This window comes from Lactuca sativa, chromosome 4 (assembly GCF_002870075.4).
Source record: "Lactuca sativa cultivar Salinas chromosome 4, Lsat_Salinas_v11, whole genome shotgun sequence".
NCBI lineage: Eukaryota > Viridiplantae > Streptophyta > Magnoliopsida > Asterales > Asteraceae > Lactuca > Lactuca sativa.
The window spans coordinates 6443027-6464326 of record NC_056626.2 but is presented as its reverse complement, the minus strand read 5'-3'; the positions used below and the strand labels follow the sequence as shown (position 1 = coordinate 6464326).

General features: G+C 40.1%; 1 protein-coding gene across 1 annotated transcript; it reads left to right on the top strand.

Moving 5' to 3' along the window:
• Positions 1-422: 422 nt before the first annotated feature.
• LOC111891708 (uncharacterized) lies at positions 423-1748 on the top strand. The gene has a single exon (XM_023887780.3). It carries the CDS (start codon positions 715-717, stop codon positions 1600-1602), a length of 888 nt encoding a protein of 295 aa, XP_023743548.1. The 5' UTR covers positions 423-714; the 3' UTR covers positions 1603-1748.
• The last annotated feature ends 19552 nt before the right edge of the window (positions 1749-21300 follow it).

Here is a 21300-nt window from a genome sequence, read left to right as displayed (position 1 = left end):
AAAAATGATAAAATGGTAAAATCAAAAAAGAAAAAGAAAAATATAAGGTATTTTTCAGAAAAAAAAAAAAGTTTAAACGTAATCGAAAAAAAAATAGTAATATATAAGATTTTTTAAGATATGAACCGTCAAGGAACAAAAATCGATATCAAGCCTTCGTGCAATTATTCTAACGCAGTTTCATATGATTTGTTCTCATAACAAAACAAAAAGGAACAACCTTACTTCAGATCGAAAATAAATATCTTCATTTAATAAAATAAAATATTAACTTTAGTAATGTTGGTAAACCGAACACGAAGCAAACACAATACCAAATTTAGAAATAAAAATCTAAATTGGTGTAAAACAGGAACGGACTAATTAGATAATTCACAGGGTATTCACATGTAATTTTTTTTTCTTTTTTTTGTGTAACATTGATAAGTAAAATAATTTATTATTATTATTATTGATGCATTACATGAAACAAATAGTTTGTATAACTATTATGGATCCTATTTCTTTCGTATCCATAATGGCAGTATTTAAGATATAAACAGAGTATTTTGGTCCCTAAAAAGCTTGGGTATCAGTTACATTACTTGCCTTCTTTGGCTAACAAATTCTTTGATTCTTTGCTTTTTTATTTACTTAGCTTCAAGTCACCACAAATATTCATAACTTGTGCACCATCCACATTTTCGTACTCAAACCACTTCGACTCACCCACCCATGTTTCAGCCACGCGAAACCAACCCACATTTTCAGCCACGGATCCAACGGCCCGCCCAAACCGATGACCACACAGACGGTTCAATCCTTCCGACACGGTTCAGACCATCCCCACCTTCTCCATCTCCAACGGTTCCAATCTTACCACGCTCACAAAGACCAGATTCTCATTTATCAATATTATCTCCAGTACCAGTACCAGTTCCAGTATCTGTACCTGCAAGGGGCCCACCACATTCGCGTCCGTCGCCAGTTAGTCACCAACGCTTCGGTGTTCCCCAATACCCTTCACCATCACTACATGTCCCACCACAACGGAGAACCAAGCGACTAACATGGCTAGTCGCGATATGTTGTGTTTTCTTTTGGATTATTGTAATACTGGGTGGCTTGATTCTACTGATTGTCTACCTTGCATACCGTCCACACTACCCTAAGTTTGATATCGCGAGCGCAAGCCTCAATGCGGCGTATCTTGATCTTGGTTATCTGCTTAATGGGGACATGACTTTGCTAGCAAATTTTACAAATCCGAACAAGAAAGTGAATGTTGAATTCCGTTACATGGTCATTAATCTTTATTTTGAAGGTACTTTAATTGCTGCTCGATATGTAGAACCTTTATCAGTTTCGCCTAGAGGTTATAAGCTTAGGGATGTTCATATGGTAAGCAGTCAGATCCCGTTTTCCAGAAGACATGTGGCACAATTGAATGAGCAGATACAAATCGGGAGGATTATGTTTGAAGCAAAGAGTTTCCTTCGTACAACGTCAAATCTTGGTGGGTTTTTTCGATACTCGTATTGGTTATATGGTCACTGCAAATTTGTAGTGAGTGGTCCTCCTAGCGGTATTTTGGTCGATAAAAAGTGTGAAACCAAACGGTGACAATCGAAAACATGAGCACTTTTGTCGGAAAAAGTTGCTTACATTGATATCAAAAAGACAGAAGTGTAGCAACATTTCTAATATTGTTTTGATTATTTTTGTGATATAATACTTTTAGCTTGATCCATTTTTTACTTCTTTCTGTTTATTAACTGGTTTTATTATTTATATAAGCTTGCGTTTAAATTTAACTAAAGATAGCAAACACGACGATAACACTATAAACTTGATTTTCATATTTCTTTTATGCTAGAAGAAAAACACATACGACTATTTGACTTGAGTTTTCAGATCTAGAAACTCAATGTCTTTTTCTAATTTAATGTTCAATTTTCTTCTCGAATGAAATGACTTTATCAAAATACGTTTTCATATCGTTTTCAAAGATCAAAAATCCAATTATACTGGAAAAGATTAGGCAAATCATAGTCTTGATAAATATACTTATATACCTATAAATGAATTGATTTATTTTTATAAGTTTCTCTAACAAGTGAAATGTTTAAATTAAATAAATTAGTTAAAGCAAATATGCTAACATGTTGAAATCGTTTAAAGTGTAGTTATATAACCTCGTATTTCAATTCCTTCAACAAAAAATTAATCAGATTTTTGTTATGATAATATAATATCTATAAATATATAATACATTGAAATTTATATAATTAAAAAGAAGTGTTTGTTTGCCATTGCCAATCTTAATCCCAGCCCAATCCGTGCCGCATACTAAAAACATATTATATAAGTAGCTAGGTGAAGACCCATATATTATATGGGTTCATTTTAAAGAAAAAATTTTAAACATTTGAAAAGTTTGAATTTATAAGAAAAAAATAGAAAAATATTGAATTATTAAAATTAAATTGTTTATTTTTTTTAAATTAAACAAATAATGTAGATAAATAAACAAAGGAAACTAATGAAACTTTAATTTAAAATTTTTGAAATTAGATGGAAATCAATTAATGAAATTGATATGCATTTATTATTACATTTATTGCAATTGTTACATTTAAATATTATGTGGAAATTAATAAAATAAAAAAATCACAAAATGCCATGTGGAAAAAAATTTAATGAAAACAACCACAAAATGGCATGTGACCAAATCAATGAGGGTATGACATGTGATAAAAAGTTCTTTATTTATTAGGGATGATAACTTGGAAAGTCATGGAAGACACACATATTACTGTTTATTTGGGTTTCTCATCTGTTTTTCAAAGTCAAAATAGGTAAAACATTTACTTCAACCATCTCCATTGTTTTCTATGAAGTATTTGCTGTGAAAGTGTATGTTCATTCATAAAAATCAATGTACATGGGAAGGCTAAATAGCCGATGTATATAGATGAGAAGGAGGTAAATTAGGTAAGCTTTTGACTGAATAATTTATAGTTGTATTTACTAAAATAATAATATAAAGATGGTAAATTAAATCATATAGATTTAATTATCATTGGTCCTTTATACGCTCACGCAAGATGGAGGATCCATCGGAGACTCCAATCTTGGACCGTAGACGAAGAAACGGGCTTCAACTGAGTGGTTTGGTCAGAGCATCTGCGAGTTGGTCGGTGGAGTTGATGTGCAGAACTTTGAGAGATCCAACATCAACTTTCTCGCAAACAAAATGATAATATAGTGCCACATATTTCATGTGTGAATGATAGACGAGATTGGCACAAAGATATGTGGCACCTGTGTTATCGCATAAAAGTGTAGGAGATTGTGTTTATGGGACACTAAGGTCGGTGAGCAAGTTTTGAACCCAAGCAATTTCAACTGGTGCATTAGCTAGTGCTTTGTATTATGCCTCAGTAGAGGAGCGGGAAACAGACTTTTTATGTGATGACTTCCAGGAGATAATATTAGAGCCAAGATAAAGTATGTATGCAGTTATAGAGTGGCCTCCATGCATAATCCCCCCCCCCCCCCCCCCCCCCCCCAGTCAGAATCAGAAAAAGCCTTTAACTCAAGAGGGAAACCTCATTTAAGATACAACCCATGGTGTATAGTACCATTGAGATAACGCAATACTCGCTTAAGTGCCTGCCAATTAATCTCGGATGGGGAATGCATAAATTGGGCTAAACGATTAATAGCAAAGGAAAATCAGGCCTTGTAAAGGCTAAATATTGCAGCGAACCTACTAGTTTACGATACGGTGTTGGATCAACACTGGGGGAGCCATCCATAGGGTGGAGAACTTGAGACAAGTTGAGGGGAGTAGCAACTGCTTTTGCACCATCCATATTGAATTGGGTTAGGAGGTTATGGATGAGGTGGTGTTGGGATAGGAAGAGGCCATGAGTGGTTGAAATAACTTCGATACTAATAAAATGGTGAAGGTTTCCTAGGTCTTTGATGGAAAAGCGTTTTGCCAAGGTGTAAATGAATTGGTTGATAAATGAACTGTTGATGCCTATGAGGACAATATCATCAACGTACACCATGAAAAAGAGTAAAATGTTGTCATGATTGTAGATAAAGAGAGAGGCATCAGCTTGGGATTTTTGAAATTCACATGAAAGAAGAAATGAGGTTAATTCTGTGTACCATGCCCTTGGTGCTTATTTCAGGCCGTAAAGAGATTTTTGCAGCTTGCAAACATGAGCAGGAAACTGGGGGAAAGTAAAGCGTGGAGGTTGGGTTATATAGACTTCTTTATGGTGTGTACCATGTAGAAACACATTGTTCACGTCTAGTTGACGGAGGGTCCAGTTATGAGAGAGAGCTAGGGATAGGATGACACGAATTGTAACCAGTTTGGCTACGGGGCTGAAGGTGTCGAAGTAATCCTTCCCGTGTTGTTGGAGAAAGCCTTTGGCGACTAAACGGGCTTTATATTTTGTGATTGTGCCATCGGGTTTGCGTTTGACTCGAAAGACCCGTTTACAACCAATCGGATTATGATTGCCACGTGGTACTAATTCCCAAGTGTCATTTTGCATGAGGGCATTAAATTCTTGATCCATGGCATGACGCCAGTTAGGGTCTTTGAGAGCTTGGTTGTGTGTATGAGGTTCAATGGTGTTGGGAATTGGATGAAGTGTTGCAATATTGATGAATAATGGGTTGAAATATTTTGGATTTTTCTTGTGTGGGCGCACAGTATGGGGAGGTAATGGTGATATAGCAGTATTAGTGGAGGGGATATCAGGAGTAGTGTCAGGTGAGATGACTGGGGTCGATGGTTCTGAGGTTAGCGAGGGAGGGGAAGGGAGTGAGGATGGTTGTCCAACAACAGTAGGAGATGGCAGGGATGAGGTGTTATTAGTACGCATGGAGTAGACAAGGGGTAGGGGGTACAGGGATCATGTGGTGTGGAGGGCTGTTGTATAGGTGAAGGATCATAGATGGTGTTGGTGTCTTTGGTGGTTGTTGTTGAGGAGGTGTTGGTGGTGGAGGTGATAAGAGGGGTAAGATTTGTAGTATGTGCTGGTGGTAGAGTAGTATAGGAGGATGGATGAGGTGATTGTGTTGATGTGAGAAATGTGTCAGGTGTAGGTAAGGGATCATGGGATGTAGATAGGGATGGGAATTGATTCTCAATGAACTGGACATGTCGCGAGTGATATAACCGATGGGTGAGGGGGTCATAACAATTATATGCGGATTTAGAGGTTGAATAACCAAGGAAGAAACAAGGAGTGGATCGTGGTTGTAGTTTGGAGACAGTATAGGGACGCAACCAGGGATAGCATAAACACCCGAAAGGTTTGAGTTTGTTGTAATTGGGTGGTTGACCAGATAGATGTTGGTATGGGGTTTGATTATGGAGGATTGGTGTGGGAAGCCGGTTGATTAAATAGAATGTTGTCTCAAACACATGTGACCGTAAGGTTAAAGGAAGTTTGCATGGTGGAGAAGGGCAAGGCCTGTTTCGACTATATGTGTGTGTCGCCGTTCAGTGACACCATTTTGTTCAGGTGTATGAGGTAGGGTTGTATAGTAAGAGATGCCATGACTTTTGAGGAAGGGTGATAGACCAACACCATTGTCAGTAAAGATGGATACAATGGGCGTTTGAAAGAATTTCTCAACCAAAAGTTTAAATTGAGGAAAAATGGTGGCAACTTCGGATTTCTTTTTCATAGGATAAAACCATACATATTTGGTGAGATAATCCACAAAAATCACATAGTAGGTAAATTTATCAATGGATTTTTGAACTAGGCCCCACACATTAGAGTAAAGTAATTGCAATGGTTTTGAGACAACAAATGAGTTAGAGCCAAAAGGTGGTTTGTGACTTTTATTGACTGAACAAGAAGAATAGTGCATATCAGATAGTTTAGAGCTAAGGCCTAATTTGGAAAGAAGACACTTGAAAAATTTGGTGGACGGATGACCTAAGGTGTGATGCCACTGACTTGGGGATACTAATGGTGAAGTTCTGGTGCAAATGAGGTGGTAGGTTGGCATAATAGACGTCTTCATGGTTCTCCCCCCACATAAGAAGCGCCCCCATGCTAAGATCCTCCACAATAAAGAAACGTGCAAAAAATTCAACAGACACTCGGTTAGTCTTGCAACTTTTCAACATAAATAAGATTCTTTTTCAACTGTGGAACACATAACACATTAGGTAATTGTAAAATTTTAAGTGGTGTGGGAATGCGTTTAGAGCTAACATGAGAGATTTGCAAGGTGTTACCATTCCTAAGAACTTTTTCATCTTGTCCACCATAGTCAGTGATAAGTTAAAAACTAGCTTGAAGATCGATTAGATCTTATAACAGGTAAAATAAATAATACGAAAACAGTAAACAACTCAAGTATGGATCGAAGAATGTCGAATGATTAATCAACAATCCTCAGCAGAGCTCGATAAAGAGCTTCTACTGTAGAGGATTAAGGGTTTACAAGAACGATGAAGAAAATAATCTGTGATCTATCGTAATCGCTATCAATCGTTAACCTAATATGCATGCAAGCACATTAATTTATACTAAAACCCTATCAGCTCACGGTTGGACAGGCCCAAACCGGAGTAACAAAACTTGGACTATTAACCGAGCCCAATAGACGCAATACATCAAAACTGCTACGCTATGCTACCCAACAATCTCCCCCTTTGCGTGAAATTGGAGCGAGATCACTACTTCTTGCTTGGGCTAGCAGCGGGAACCTTATTCTTTACAGTTTCAAACAGACGTGAGATAAGGGCGACGATCGTCTGTCTGAACCGGATGTACCACTGTATCATATCGTCAAAATATTTGATATCATCCGCTGTATTTTCCTTGCATCTGTGGATAATCCCCAGCACATGCTCTAGACAAGCAGTGGTATAAAGATGTTTATCAACTAAGGCAAAGAGACATTTCTGTCCTTCACTCCTAGTGAACATGACGGAGTTTTGCCTCGGGTCAATTTTTCCCATCTTCATCTGGTTTAGATCACTGGCCGAGCCAACAGGAGAGATCTTCGGTTTCTTCTTGAAGACATTTGCAATCTCCTGATCCATCAGAGCGACCTCCATGATGTAGCACACCAACATCCTCTTGAGATGGTCAATAATCGGACCATATTCAGCTTCATTAGTCAAAAGGATGTTGTGCAGAACGATCCAATCGTGGGGGTTGAGGTTCGGTAGATCTGCTAAAGAGATGGCATGTTCGGTTTTTGCAGATCCCCTGAGCACCTTGAACCGAACATTGATAAACTTCCCAACAGTGTACGGTTTCAAGACCCGAACGTTGATGATCTTCTGAGCGCTCCATGTTTGATACTGAGGTTGAGCATCCTTCAGATAGAACTCAATCAATTCCCGATCAACCTCCGGATGAGGATGAGGGAACTCGGCAACGTTGGCAAAGGCGTGAAAGATGAACGCCTTTCGGGTTAATGGCATGTCGAACTGAGAGTCGACGGAGTTGTAGCAATCAAAAGAGATTACTGGTTCAAGCCATAAGATGCTCAGGGTGTCGATTTCCTCCTTTATCATCCTCTCGAAAGTCCAGGCAGGAAACAGAGTTTTCCTACTCTCGAGAAGGTCGTGGGCTTCCTTCTGTTTGCGCTCAGCTGCTTCAGCTTCTCTTGCCACACGAACATTATCGTCTTCATCATTACGTCGACTTTTGCGTTTCAGCAAGTCGGTAATGGTTTCATTGTCTTCTTCCTCTTCTTCCTCAACAATTTTCTTGCCTTTATCCTTCACACCCGAACCAGAGGCTTGGCCTACAGGAGGAGGTTCGGTTGTGTGAGTAGCCTTTGAGGAATGAGGTGGTTGCGATCGTGACTCCTTTTCTCCCCCTTGTTTCGGATTGGACACGAAATCGGGTAGCCCTTCAATTTTACTAAGCAGATCCAGGGCAGGAGCGAGCTTCTCTGCAAGGGTACGCCTCACAGAGTGATTTAGGATCGGATCGTGCGCTTCGAGGATGTTGGATATGGCTGAGTGTACATCCGAAACACACGTCTTGATAACCTCCCGTTCGGACCGAAGAGCGTCAATTTGTTGTTGAGAATTGGAAAGTTGAGCACTCTTGACCGTTAGGGCAGTGGTCTTCCGTGCCAGAACTTCCATCAACGAGTTTTCAGCGGCCAGATCCTCTTGGAGTTTAGAGAGGCGCTCGTCAATAGAAGCACGGAGGGCAGAGTTGTCGTCTGTCAAAGATTGACGAAGTGTGGCAAAAGACTTCAACTCTGTAGAGACAAACGTGGCCAACTGTTGAACAATTGGTTCCAACGTAGTCTTTGTGGCATCTGCACTATCCTGTAAGGACTTTAACAGGGTAGAGGCATCAGAAAATAGTTTATCGACTTTTTCGGTCGCAGCCTCACAAGCTTTCATCGAGGCATCTATGGCGGCGGTGGCAGAAGCGACCGAATCTTGCTGAGCCCTGGAGAAGGCATCAACAATCTTCTGAAGAACGGCTTCAGAGAGGGATGATTGAGAGTTAGAGGATGAGGCAATGAGCAAGTCGACCTTCTCATGAAGCTCCTTAAGATGCTTCTTTGTGACCGGAGCGTCCTCATCATCGTCACTCTGCACTTGAAATGGACTGTAATAGACCGAATCAAATGTCATGTTTTCCCCGCCAAGGAAAGGGTTATCTCCGTCAGAGGCATGACCGGGAGATGGTGGTGGTGGTGAAGCTGGGGGTGTAGTGGTATGGGTAGGTTCAGGTTGAGTGGTTTCGGGTGTAGGGGTAGGTGTAGGTGTAGGTTCGGTTTGTTTTTGAGTAGGGGTAGGTTCGGGTGGTTGTTGAGTTTCGGTTGTGTGTATGGGTTCGGTTGCTGGTGGTGGTTCAGTTGCATCGGTATGAACCCCCGTATCAGATACGTTGGTTGTAACCTTTGAAGTGGATGTTGTTGTAGCATTGGTAAAGATGGGTGGTGGCATTGGGAATGAAGTTTTGGGAATATGGGTAGAGGGGTTTATGGTGGGAATGGAAGTAGGAATTGTTTGAGTAGGAGAGGGAATTGGAGAGGTATGGATTTGCATGTCAGGGGTAAGTGATCTGGGTGGTGTGTTGCCCCTTGAAGGTGTGTTGCCTCTTGGAGAGTCGTTAGAATCCGAACTCTCACCCTCCGACTCACTAGAAGAGGAAGCGATAATCAGCTTTCGCTTTGGTTGTGTCTTTCGCCTCTTCTGCTGTGGGGACTGAGCAGCTTTAGTAGCTTTCCTCTTTTTAGGAGAAGGGCCTTTAGCCCCTTTTGCCACCTGTTTGCCTTTATCTGCCTTTTTGCCTCTCGGAGCGGGCTTATCGGCATCGTGAATGGACTTCAGCATCTTCGGCGTGAGATCCCTCGGACCAGACTTCTTGAACTCCTTGTAGGTCCGGATGATCCTGCTGTCAGCTGGAACATCAGCGTACATGGTTTCCGGAATGGAACCATTGAAAGGAAATTTTGAAGCATATGAGACGATGATCTTCGTGGTATGAAAGGTACCAATCGAAGACATCGGTGCGCCGGCGACAGTGGGGATGCTATACTTGTCCATGACCCACTTCGTTATTAGGGTCCAAAACCTCGCATACGACACCTCAGAATGCCGTGAAGAAGAAGATAAACTTTGGATGAGTTGTTGCCAGAGAACAAACCCATAGTCGACATTAATGCCGTTGTATACGCCGTACAAGATGGACATGAATAGTCGACTGGAGCCATCTGAACCAGAGCTTCTTTCTGAGAGACCCTTGAATAGCACAGTGAACATCCCGTTCCACTGTGGCGGCAAACACGATTTCTTGATCTTTGCGACGGAAGTTAGCGCCTCCGTATACCCCATATTGTAGAACATGTTGAAGAGATGCCCCATCGGAATTGTCTTTGGATGAACTCTTGCAGGATCAGCTTCAAACCCTAGCAGTGAGCCAAATCGTTGCTTGGAGATAGAGGCTTTGTGATGAGAAACTTCGAAGAAGATCCTATCGACCACTTTATCGTAATGAGCAGTCGCATAGATCTGTGACAAGAACTCCATTGGCACCGATTCTGCCCTTGAAAGTGCAGGTGCTATTGGCGAATACTTCAAGCACTCGATGATTGGGAACATGTAGGAGTCATATGCGTGAGGGGTTAAGTCGATGATGAGACATTGTTGAGGGCGAATGGGAAGGATGTGAGAAGTAGCATGAACAGAGGATGAATCGGCCATTGTTGAAGAGAGGGAAGAAGATGATGAACAGTTAGGGTTCAGGGAATTCTTGCTCTCTTAGGAATTTTGATTGCAGTAAAGAGGTAAATGGTAGAGGATGTCGCCTTTTATAGCGGGTTTAAGGAGAGAGAAAGATCTGCCCAAATCTTCTATCGAAATACCAAGAGTTTTTCGGAGGTGACTGATGCGTGACAGTTGGGGAACCGATGATCACGCATGAGAGAGAATGTCAGATTCCGAAGAACACGCCTCCCATCAAGCGCCATTTCTGATAAAGTGTTTCAAATTCACACGCGCCTTTCTGTGCCAGAGGAGAACCGTTTCAAATTTGCACATGCGTCTGCGACGTCAGTTAGAGATTTAGACGCTTCAAATTCGCACGCTTTCCCTGTTCCGCCGTTTGAAATCAAATCAATTAAACTCCCGCCTGTCTCAACAACTCTTCATCTTATCCCTTTAAAGTGTAACGGCATCTTTCGAATAATACGCCCACGTGGATTAAAATTGACCACATCTTATAATTAATCACCAATCCAAAGAAAAAGCCTGTAATTATTAGTACCAGAATTTTGGAAAATCAAAGATTTTCGTGCTAAGGGTGTAAAAGAAAAGAAATACAACAATTCTTTTTAGGAAAAATTGTGATGTCAATAAAGACACGAAACAAATGATCCCGGGCACGAATCTCTTCCTTCAAAGTCAAGAGAGACCTTAAAGTGTTAGTGTGGTTTCCCGTTGAATGACGATCAAACACTTATTAAGAAGTGTTGAAAGGCTTCTTTTAATTAGGCTTCTTAGGGTGGCTTTAGCTTTGAATCAACAGTTCTAATCTTGAAATAAGATAGAAAGTGAACAAAGTACTTGTGAGACCGGTGTAGTCTGTTGAACAAGTAGGTAGAAAATAATTTTTAAAGTGGCTTGGAAAATATAAAATCTAAAAAAAAATTTAAAAACTGGATCCCAAGGAAAGAAATGTGATGGTTTTTTAACAATTTCATAGGAATCACACAAAATAAAAATTTGAGATTTCATGAAGATACATCCGTCAATTCGTTAGTGAAAACTTGAGCAAATTAATTGTTCACCGTCAATTCAGATTGGGTATTGAATTTTGGGTTTCACTCAGCTCGTAGTGGCACGAAACTAAGATCATAAATGCAGTTTTTGAGTAACCATAAACCTCAGTGGTAATTTCTGAGAGTCTCAAGGGTTACGTTGGTGAAACGAATTTAATGGAGAAATGTAATAGAGATGGTGTAAGAAATCAAAGTACCTCTGCTGTGAAAAGTAGGACTAAGCAGAAAACTCTTATCTCATGTGAGAAGAGAGTTAGGTAGCTCACGATTAGAATAAATGTGATAGCCTAATTGGGAAGACAAGGTTTGTGTATACCAAGTCATTAAGGCTACTATTCAGAATCTGATGAGGCTTTGGGCACATACAGCAGCATGCTTCTAGGGACACTTAACTAATTCAACAATTTCCCCATAAACGAACGAACACACAAATAAAATTAAAGATAAAAAGCAAATAAAGAACAAAATATTTTTGGAGTTTTTGATATATAAAAAAGATAAATAAAAATAAGAAAGTAAAAAAAAAATAAGACTAAGAAAGAAAATAAAAAGATTTAAAAAAACTTCAAAAAAAAAAGACTTTGGAAAAGAAAAGAAAAACTTTGGAAAAAAAAACTTTGGAAAAAAAACTTTGGAACCGAACCCGAGCGTTCGGTTGATTTCGGTTGAGAAAAATTTTGAAAAACCGAACCCGAGCGTTCGGTTGGTTTCGGTTTTGAAAAATTTTGAAAAACCGAACCCGAGCGTTCGGTTGGTTTCGGTTTTGAAAAATTTTGAAAAACCGAACTCGAACCTTCGGTTGATTTCGGTTTTGAAAATTTTTGGAAAACCGAACCTGAACCTTCGATTGATTTCGGTTTTGAAAAATTTTGAAAAACCAAGGAATTTAGACTTTCAAAAAGGAAATACTTTTGACAATAAGATAAACAATTTTGTACATGAAATTTACAACCAAGAAAACTACATTTAAATGATGAGCGAAGTGCAGATTATTCAACCGAACCTGAGCGTTCGGTTCATTTCGGTACATGAGTACAAAAACCGAACCCGAACGTTCGGTCTATTTCGCTTCTTACTTGTGAGTTTGAGAGGTAGTTTGAGGTACTGAATCTGATTCCATCATACCTAGCCCTTGTAGAATTTTGTTGAATGACGCTTCAGGAAGAGCTTTGGTAAAGATATCAGCCAATTGATCAGTGGTTCTAACAAAGTGAATTTCAACGTTTCCATCTTCCACATGATCTTTGATGAAGTGATACCTCAGTGCTATGTGCTTAGTTTTGGAGTGTTGCACTGGGTTATGACAGATCCTAATTGCACTTTCAGAGTCACAATATAGTGGGATCTTTTTCATATTGAGTCCATAGTCTCGGAGTTGACTCTAGATCCAAATCACTTGAGAGGTACAGGATGCAGCTGCAATGTATTCTGCTTCAGCTGTAAATAAGGACACACAGGTTTGTTTCTTTGATTGCCAGCTAACCAACTTCCCGTCAAGGAATTGGCAGCCACCAGTGGTGCTTTTCCTGTCGAGTCCACAACCTCCAAGGTCTGCATCTAAGTAGGCTTGAACAAAGAAGTCTGAGTTGGAAGGATACCACAGACCTAAAGAAGTAGTTCGCTTGAGATATCATAGAATGTTCTTTACTGCAAGCATGTGAGGTTCGCATGGGTTTGCCTGAAATCTAGCACAATAACAAACAGAGAACATTATGTCAGGCCTGCTAGCAGTAAGATACATCAAAGAACCAATCATCTGGCGATAAAGCGTAATATCAACAGCCGGTTTATCCAAGGATGGGGTGAGCTTGGTGCCGAACGCCATTGGAACTTTGACTTTTGAATCTCCTATCATGCCAAATTTTGCAAGGAGAGTCTTCGTGTAAGCTTCCTGATTAATAAAGATGTCTTCGGGTCCCTGTCTAATATTTAAACCAAGGAAAAAGTTAATAGGACCCATTGAGCTCATTTCAAATTTAGTCTCCATCAGCTTTCTGAAATCAGTCGTTAAGTTGGGATTCGTAGAGCCAAAGATGATATCATCGACGTAAATTTGAACAATCATAAGGTGGTTACCTTCCTTCTTGCGAAAGAAGGTTGGGTCAACCGAACCTTGTTTGAATTTGGACATCTTTAAGAATTTTGTCAGCGTTTCATACCAGGCTCTCGGAGCTTGTTTCAGTCCATACACGGCTTTGTCCAAAATGTAACAGTGATTAGGATACCTTTCATTTACGAATCCAAGAGGTTGCTCCACGTACACTGTTTCTTCGAGTTCACCATTGAGAAATGCACACTTGACGTCCATTTGGTAAACTTCAAAGTTCTTGTGTGCAGCATAGGCGAGAAAGATTCTGACAGATTCCAGCCTAGCAACAAGAGCGAAAGTCTCTTCATAGTCAATACCTTCCTCCTGATAGTATCCTTTCACTACCAGACGTGCTTTGTTTCGAATCAAGTTCCCTTCCTTGTCCATTTTATTCCTGAAGACCCATTTGAGACCAACAACCGAGGCATCTGGAGGAGTTGGAATGAGTCGTCAAACTTTGTTCCTTTCGGATTCATTCAGTTCGTCTTGCATAGCTTGAACCCAATCGGAGTGATCAAGAGCAGAGTTAACTGTCTTTGGTTCAACTTTTGATACGAAGGAATTATACATGCAGAATTCTACTTTTGAAAACAAGGAAGTCTGTTTTGCCTTGAGTTGTGATCGAGTCATAACTTTTTCAGATACATCACCAACAACTTGCGAGACAGGATGATCTCTGGTCCATTTGGTGAGAGGAGGGTAGTTTGGGTCAAAGGTTGGATCCAATTCAGCGTTAATCATCTCTTCTGGTTCGGATTGACTTTCATAGTCGTAGGACATATCAGTATGCTCCCCCTCGACAGATAAGCTTTCAGGAATGTCTTGAGTACCTTGAGCTACAGAGGTTTCTTGTGGTGTTGAGCTCTCAGGTGTTGATACACCTTCGGGTGGTGAGGCACTTTCGGTTGGTGAAGTGCTTTCGGTTGGTGAAGTGCGTTCGGGAGCAGTTTGAGACCTTAGCTCCCCCTCAACATGTGAGCTTGGCTGTGATGATGATGGCGGATCCTCCCCTTCGACTGAAGCATTGTGTTGTGGAGGATCGTCAGAACTTGATTCTCCTTCATTCATTCTCCTTGCAGCATCGTCGACAATTTGCTTCATATGATCTACCTTGTTGTCTGCTGCGCTGGCTTCTGAGAGAGTGGCCTTCTCTGGTTCATCAAACAGCTCCATGAACTTCTCAAATAGATTAGCGATTGAGGCTGTGACCTGGCCATTTTGAGGAAAGATTTCTCCAGCTGTATCCTCGTTGGCCTTCAGCTTCTTAACATAGCTATCATCAAACGTCACGTAATAAGTTTCTTCTATTTTCCTCGAACGCTTGTTTAATACTCTGTACGCTTTAGAAGTTAGAGAATATCCTAGAAATATCCCCTCGTCGGCTTTGACATCAAACTTGTTGCGGTGTTCTTTAGAATTGAAGATGAAACACCGTGAACCGAACACATGGAAGAATTTGACATTCGGCTTCCTGTTGTTTATGATCTCATAAGGAGTGAGAGTGAAGCGCTTGTTGAGATATGACCTGTTCTGTGTAAAACAAGCAGCAGAAATAGCATCAGCCCAAAAATAAAGAGGTAAGGAAGCAAAACTTAGCATGGTTCGGGTTGCTTCACACAAAGATCGGTTTCGTCTTTCGACAATCCCGTTTTGTTGAGGTGTGTAAGGAGCTGAGAAGTTGTGACTAATTCCCTTTTCTGCCAGGAATTCTTCGAATTCTTTATTTTTAAATTCCAGACCATTGTCGCTCCTGATGTTGCGAACGACTTTCTTCAGCTGTACTTCAATTTGCTTGATGAACACCTTTAGCTTATGAGTCGCTTCAGATTTAAGCTTCAGAAAGAACACCCATGTAAATCGCGAAAAGTCATCAACAATAACAAGAATGTACTTGCTACCACCGATACTTTCGATAGATGAAGGACCACACAAATCAATATGAAGTAATTCTAGTGGTTCAACAACTTTAGTGTTTATTATAGATGGATGACTTTGACGACTCTGCTTCCCCATTTCACATGCAACACACAAATGATCTCTATCGAACTTGAGCAATGACAGACCTCGAACATGACCTCCAGTGACAAGTTTGTTGATATCCTTAAAGTTGAGATGAGAGAGCCTTCGGTGCCACAACCAACTTTCGTCAGATTGTGCTTTTGATAACAGGCAGATAGCTGGGTTTCCCTTGATGGGTTTGAGGTTCAGGGGAAACATTTCACCTTTACGCTCCGATTTGAGAATAACTCTTTTCGTTTTCTTCTCAATGATTTCAGAGCCCTCATCGTCGAATGAAACTTTGAGACCGGTACCTCCAACAAGCTGAGATACACTGATGAGGTTGTGTTGTAGTCCTTCCACGTATGCAACCTTCCTTATCGTGAAATCACCATTTGTAATCATTCCATAGCCTTTTATGGTGCCGAAGGAGTTGTTCCCGAACTTGACGTTTCCACCATTTGAGAGAGACCTGTATTCCCTTAGCTCTTCCTTCCTTCCTGTCATGTGACGCGAGCAGTCACTGTCAATGTACCATTCTTCGTCAAACTGCTCGTCACTGATAACCTGCAAAAATTAAGCATATTTAGGAACCCAAAGTTTCTTGGGTCCACGTGAGCCTTTCACAGGAACAGGAATAGTAAGAGAGATGTCAACAAGATATGTTCTTTTTATTAGTGTTGTTTCATCTTTCTTTTTGATGGTAAAAACTTTAATTTTATTGGGATTCGATGCTTTCGGTTTAGACTCTGGTTTAACTGATGAAACCTTCTGTTTTCCTTTTTATTCAGTTGACGATTGAGAATTTTGAGAAGGAACATGATGGAATTTAGAATGGGGTTTAGAAGAATTGGTAGAAGAGTTAGAATGAGAGAGCTTAGATTGAGATGACTTCTTGGCTGAAGATTCTAGGTGACCCTTTTGCTTTTGATCATCAGTAGGACCGACCTTAGAGTTTTGATCTCTTTTGTTCTCAGAACCGAACCTTTGCTTTTGGTTGGTGTAGTTCTCTGAACCGAACTTCTGCTTTCGGTTGGAGTCATTCTCTGAACCGAACCTTTTCTTTCGGTTGATGTTTTTCTCTGAACCGAACCTCTGCTTTCGGTTATTATTGATCTCTTGTGATTCAACATGACTTTTCTCTGACTTTAAGTTCCTGTCTTGATGTGAGAAATAGGCATTCTGAGATTGCGAAAACTGTTTTCTTTCAGAGAGATTCTTCCTGTATCTCTGATTCCTTTGTTGTTTTTGATTTCTCATCTGCTTCGGTTGATGATGGATATTTGCTTTCGGTTTCTGTTTTTCTTTGGCTGATTCACTCTGAGCTGATGAAGTTTCACTTGGAGGAGTGACTTCTTTTGCAGGAATTCCTTTTTCCTGAGGAATGTCTTTCGTACCACTAGTACTTGGCACATCGAAGTTATCAGGTTTATTCAAAGGTTCTGGCACATATCTGCCTTTGCTTTTCCATGAAGTTCTTTCAGATAGACCAACTGTTTCATCAGCGTTGTCGATGGGAGCTGACCAGAAGAACTCGTCACAGCCATCAGCATTGTCTTTGTTTACAATAGCTGTGAGTTCAACAGTCTGATGTTCGGTTACGCCTGTGACCTTATACACCTGATTTGGAGTAGTTCTGACCTTTTGATATACTACTGCCTTCTCTGCAAGAATCGGGGACTTTTGTTGGGACATACGAGCGAACTCCACTGAATTTTCTGAAATGAGATTCTTGTGGTTTTCAGGTTCGCTCTTGACAAATTCTGAACAGTTCAACTGTGTCCTCTACAGAAATTTCACTCATATTGTCGTCCACGTTAAGCTCAGATGCATTTTCAACATCAATTTTATTTTCTGAGCTCAAGTTGGCGTTCAATGAGTCAAATTTTTGTATGGTTTCGGTTCTCAGTTTCAGTTTATCATTTTCATCCAAAAGGTTTTTAAGCATGTCCTTATGGTCCTTGGACTTAATGAAAGATTCGATTTTGTCCAGTCCATACATATACGTCGGATTAACATCCTCAGATGAAATAACACTTTCACAATTATACGCTTCAGCATCAATTTCATCCTCCTTAAACTCAAGGAAGGGTAAAATCATGCGATGAATCTTTTGTCCTATTTCACAATCCAAATGAAGTTGAGTAATATTAGTGTAAAGACGTTTGGCAATCAAACAAAAAACATTTCGCTGTTTCAAAAGCTTTAAATTGTCTCTTTGCAAATAAATGTTTTCATCTTTTGTTTTGATTAATTCCGACTCCTTCAGTTCGATCCACATCCGCCGTTCCTCACTCTTCGAAGACACCCTGCTTAATTGGTCAGTTAGGTTAGAATTGGTGACTCGAGTTTGAGTTAAACTACTATCTAGATGAGGGATTCTTGAATTAACACTTTTTAATTCTTTTTCGTATGAGCATTGTGGGACTTTAAATGAAACAAAAACGGATTGTACCTTCTTGATCAGTTCATCAAGCTCGTTGAACTACACGCTGAGCGGTTTGGCTGTAAAGCACAAATTCTGTTGCTCCTTCGTGTCTTCATTCCCACCATCAGTGTTGTATCCCCTCATCTGAGATACGTCGGACACCATCAAGCACCTTCCTCCACTGCTCTCTTCTTTCGCCACATAAGCCTTTCCATGAGAAGGCTTCCTTACTTCATCATCTTCAGAGTCGGTTGACCAGACCTCCACGCCACCGAACTCATCATCAGCTACCGAACCCTGCACAATTAGAGCATTCATAGAAGGGTTAGCGGTAGATTTCTTCTTCCTAATTTCATCCAGCTTTTTCTGCAACAAAGCTTCTTCATCCTTTTCATCATCCTTTTCTGCCATTTTCTTGAGGACGCAATCTTTTGCATAGTGGTTCTTTCCTCCATAGTAATAGCAGCTCACTGCCGAATCTCCTTCAGCCTTCGGTTCCTTCTTTGATTCTTCAGCCTTCGGTTCATCTTTGACCTTTTCAGAACTATAACTCCCCTGCCAGTTTTGGTTTTTGTTGGTGGGGAATCTCTTCTTGATGAACCTCTTGGGGTTTGACACCATCATAGCATAGTCCTCAGAAGTGAGGTCATAGTCCTCCAAGTTGAGGTCTTCTTCCTCCATCACCGCTTTGCTTTTGGACAGGAGGGCCAACGAACCTAGGCTTGAAACCACATTTTTCTCCTGTAACACTATCTTTTCTTGAGATTTTAGGATGCCCACCAGTTTCGCCAAAGAGTAGGATTTGAATTGCTCATGCGCTTTAACTGTGGACATAACTGCCCTCCATTCAGATCTGAGGCCGTTCAAAAACGTAACCTTCTGCTCAATAAGCTTCCTTTCGATGTCATGTTTAATCATCTTGCTAAGAAGATGATTGAAGCGATCGAACGTTTGGGTCACGGTCTCTTCTGCTCCGTACTTGAATTCACCAAACTCAGACAAGAGTAAGGTTTGAATGGAGTGTTCAAGATCTTCGTCTGTAGAGTATAATTCTCGTAGCCTGTCCCAAATTTCTTTTGCAGTCGTGCATGAGCTCACCAGCCTGAAAGTATCGGATTGAAGAGCGAATCTGATTAATCTCAACGCTTTGATATTGCACTGAAATTTATCTTTTTCGTCTTGAGCAATGTCTTTAACGTCTTTCAAAAGATCATTATACTCCTTTTGAGTTTTAATAATCCTTGAAGTTGCTGAATGAGAAAAGGGTCCAGAAACGATTGCTTCCCAGATGAGGTATCCATTGTCCTCAGATCCTATAACATAATCTTCAAAGTGATGCGCCCAGACTTCATAATCATGGGTGTACAGGATGGGAATCTTCGTTGTTGATCCAATGCTGTTCGAAATATTAATAGGATTGGATTGCGACTCGTCCATACTTGATCGAATAACCTGTTAAAAGATCAGACTTGTAATGTATTAAATTAGGGCAAAACAATAAATATCGAGTTACGTCAATTATGAGATGACGGCTCAATAAATATCAGTAAATGCGGAACAACCCTAATCGAAACCTTTTTCACAGAAAAGAAGTGTATGATTTACACAACCTCCTGCTCTGATACCAATTGATAAGTTAAAAACTAGCTTGAAGATCGATTAGATCTTATAACAGGTAAAATAAATAATACGAAAAAGTAAACAACTCAAGTATGGATCGAAGAATGTCGAATGATTAATCAACAATCCTCAGCAGAGCTCGATAAAGAACTTCTACTGTAGAGGATTAAGGGTTTACAAGAACGATGAAGAAAATAATATGTGATCTATCGTAATCGCTATCAATCGTTAACCTAATATGCATGCAAGCACATTAATTTATACTAAAACCCTATCAGCTCACGGTTGGACAGGCCCAAACCGGAGTAACAAAACTTGGACTATTAACCGAGCCCAATAGACGCAATACATCAAAACTGGTACGCTATGCTACCCAACAGTCAGATATACAGTGAAGAGTGGAGCGGTCACTTGTGACATGATTGGAGGCTCCACTGTCAGACATCCAAGATGGAGACATAGAAGAGGGACCTGACATAATGACATTGGCAATTGGAGTAGATGACTGATTATTGTTGAAAGTAACATTACTTTCTCGCAGGAAATGAGATAGCTTCCGACAGTCACGAGTGATGTGTCTTGGGATTACAGTATTGACACAAGGTGTTGGGCTTGTGATTTTGATTACCTCCTGAATTTGAAGAAAACTAGTTATGTCGATTAGTGAAGTTGTGTTGTTGGGTTGAATGGCGATTGGTATAGGCACGTTGAGAGTAGGAACCATCAAATTTTCCTTGTGACTGATTCAGTTGTCGACTGGTGTAGTCAGCTGTGGTGATGACCGGATCAGAGGATGTTGTGATCTCCTTTAGGTACGTTCAAAATCACTTAATTTATCGAATAATTCTAAGTAGGAGAGGGCTTTTTCATGGACTTTAATGGCAGCAACAATGGTTCCATATTGTCACACCCCGAAACCGATGGCGGAAACGTTTTGGGGTGGAGGACATCATGTATATCGCAACCAATGTACATAGTAAGCGTAGTAAACACAAAACATTACATTACATAGAATTATTACATTTGTTTGAAATCAAAGTGTTACAAGTGTTATACATATATATCATATGAACAAAAGTTAAGACGAGTCTTCTATATGTTCCGTCTTCTCCAAAAGATCGCAGTGTACCTGTCTAATGTGGACCTGAGAATACAAGCAGTTTAAAAATCAGCATAAAGCTGGTGAGTTCATAAGCGGTTTGTTTTTCTGAAAATGAACGAGTTTCCTTTGGTTTTCTGTAAAAGTTATGAATCCAAGAAAATCCCATATTTTCTTAAAAGTAAAGTTTAGTTATCCATTAGTTACACGGTCTAGTTAAGAACAGTTCAGTTATCCCAAGAAAAACCCTTATTTTCCTAAAAGTTTGTGTTTGGTTAACGAATCCAAATGTAATGTACAAGTATCTACCATACTTAAAATGTTTGTGTGAGGTTTCCTGAAAGCCTGGTTATCCTTGAAATGTATGTTAGTTTTAACACGTATATAAAACTATTGTGTGGAAAGTAAACTAATTCTTAAGGTTATTAGCTTACTAAATTCATTATTACCAACAAGTAAATCTCCGTTATCTAAATTGCAAGTTCCATAACCATACAATAGACTAAATATGGCCATAAGTAGTCCATCATCAATTTATGACTTTCGTTACCCTTGAACCTTTCGGTTCGGCTGTAGCTAGCAGCCAGGTGCGGGGTAGTCAGCCCCTTATAGATCAATACACTCAAGTCACGCTCTTTCTCCAGGAGATTCTGGTTACGGGGGTGGTCCTCCACTCGCGTATCTCTGTAGATTGTTACAGAGGACGTGTCTCCAATTATTAAGATTAACGAATTTACAAGTAATAATGCGAAAAATCCTGTTTTAGATTCTAAT

Bases quoted from the DNA above. Each gene is read 5' to 3' on its own strand.
- LOC111891708 (XM_023887780.3), top strand. From the start codon at position 715: ATGTTTCAGCCACGCGAAACCAACCCACATTTTCAGCCACGGATCCAA.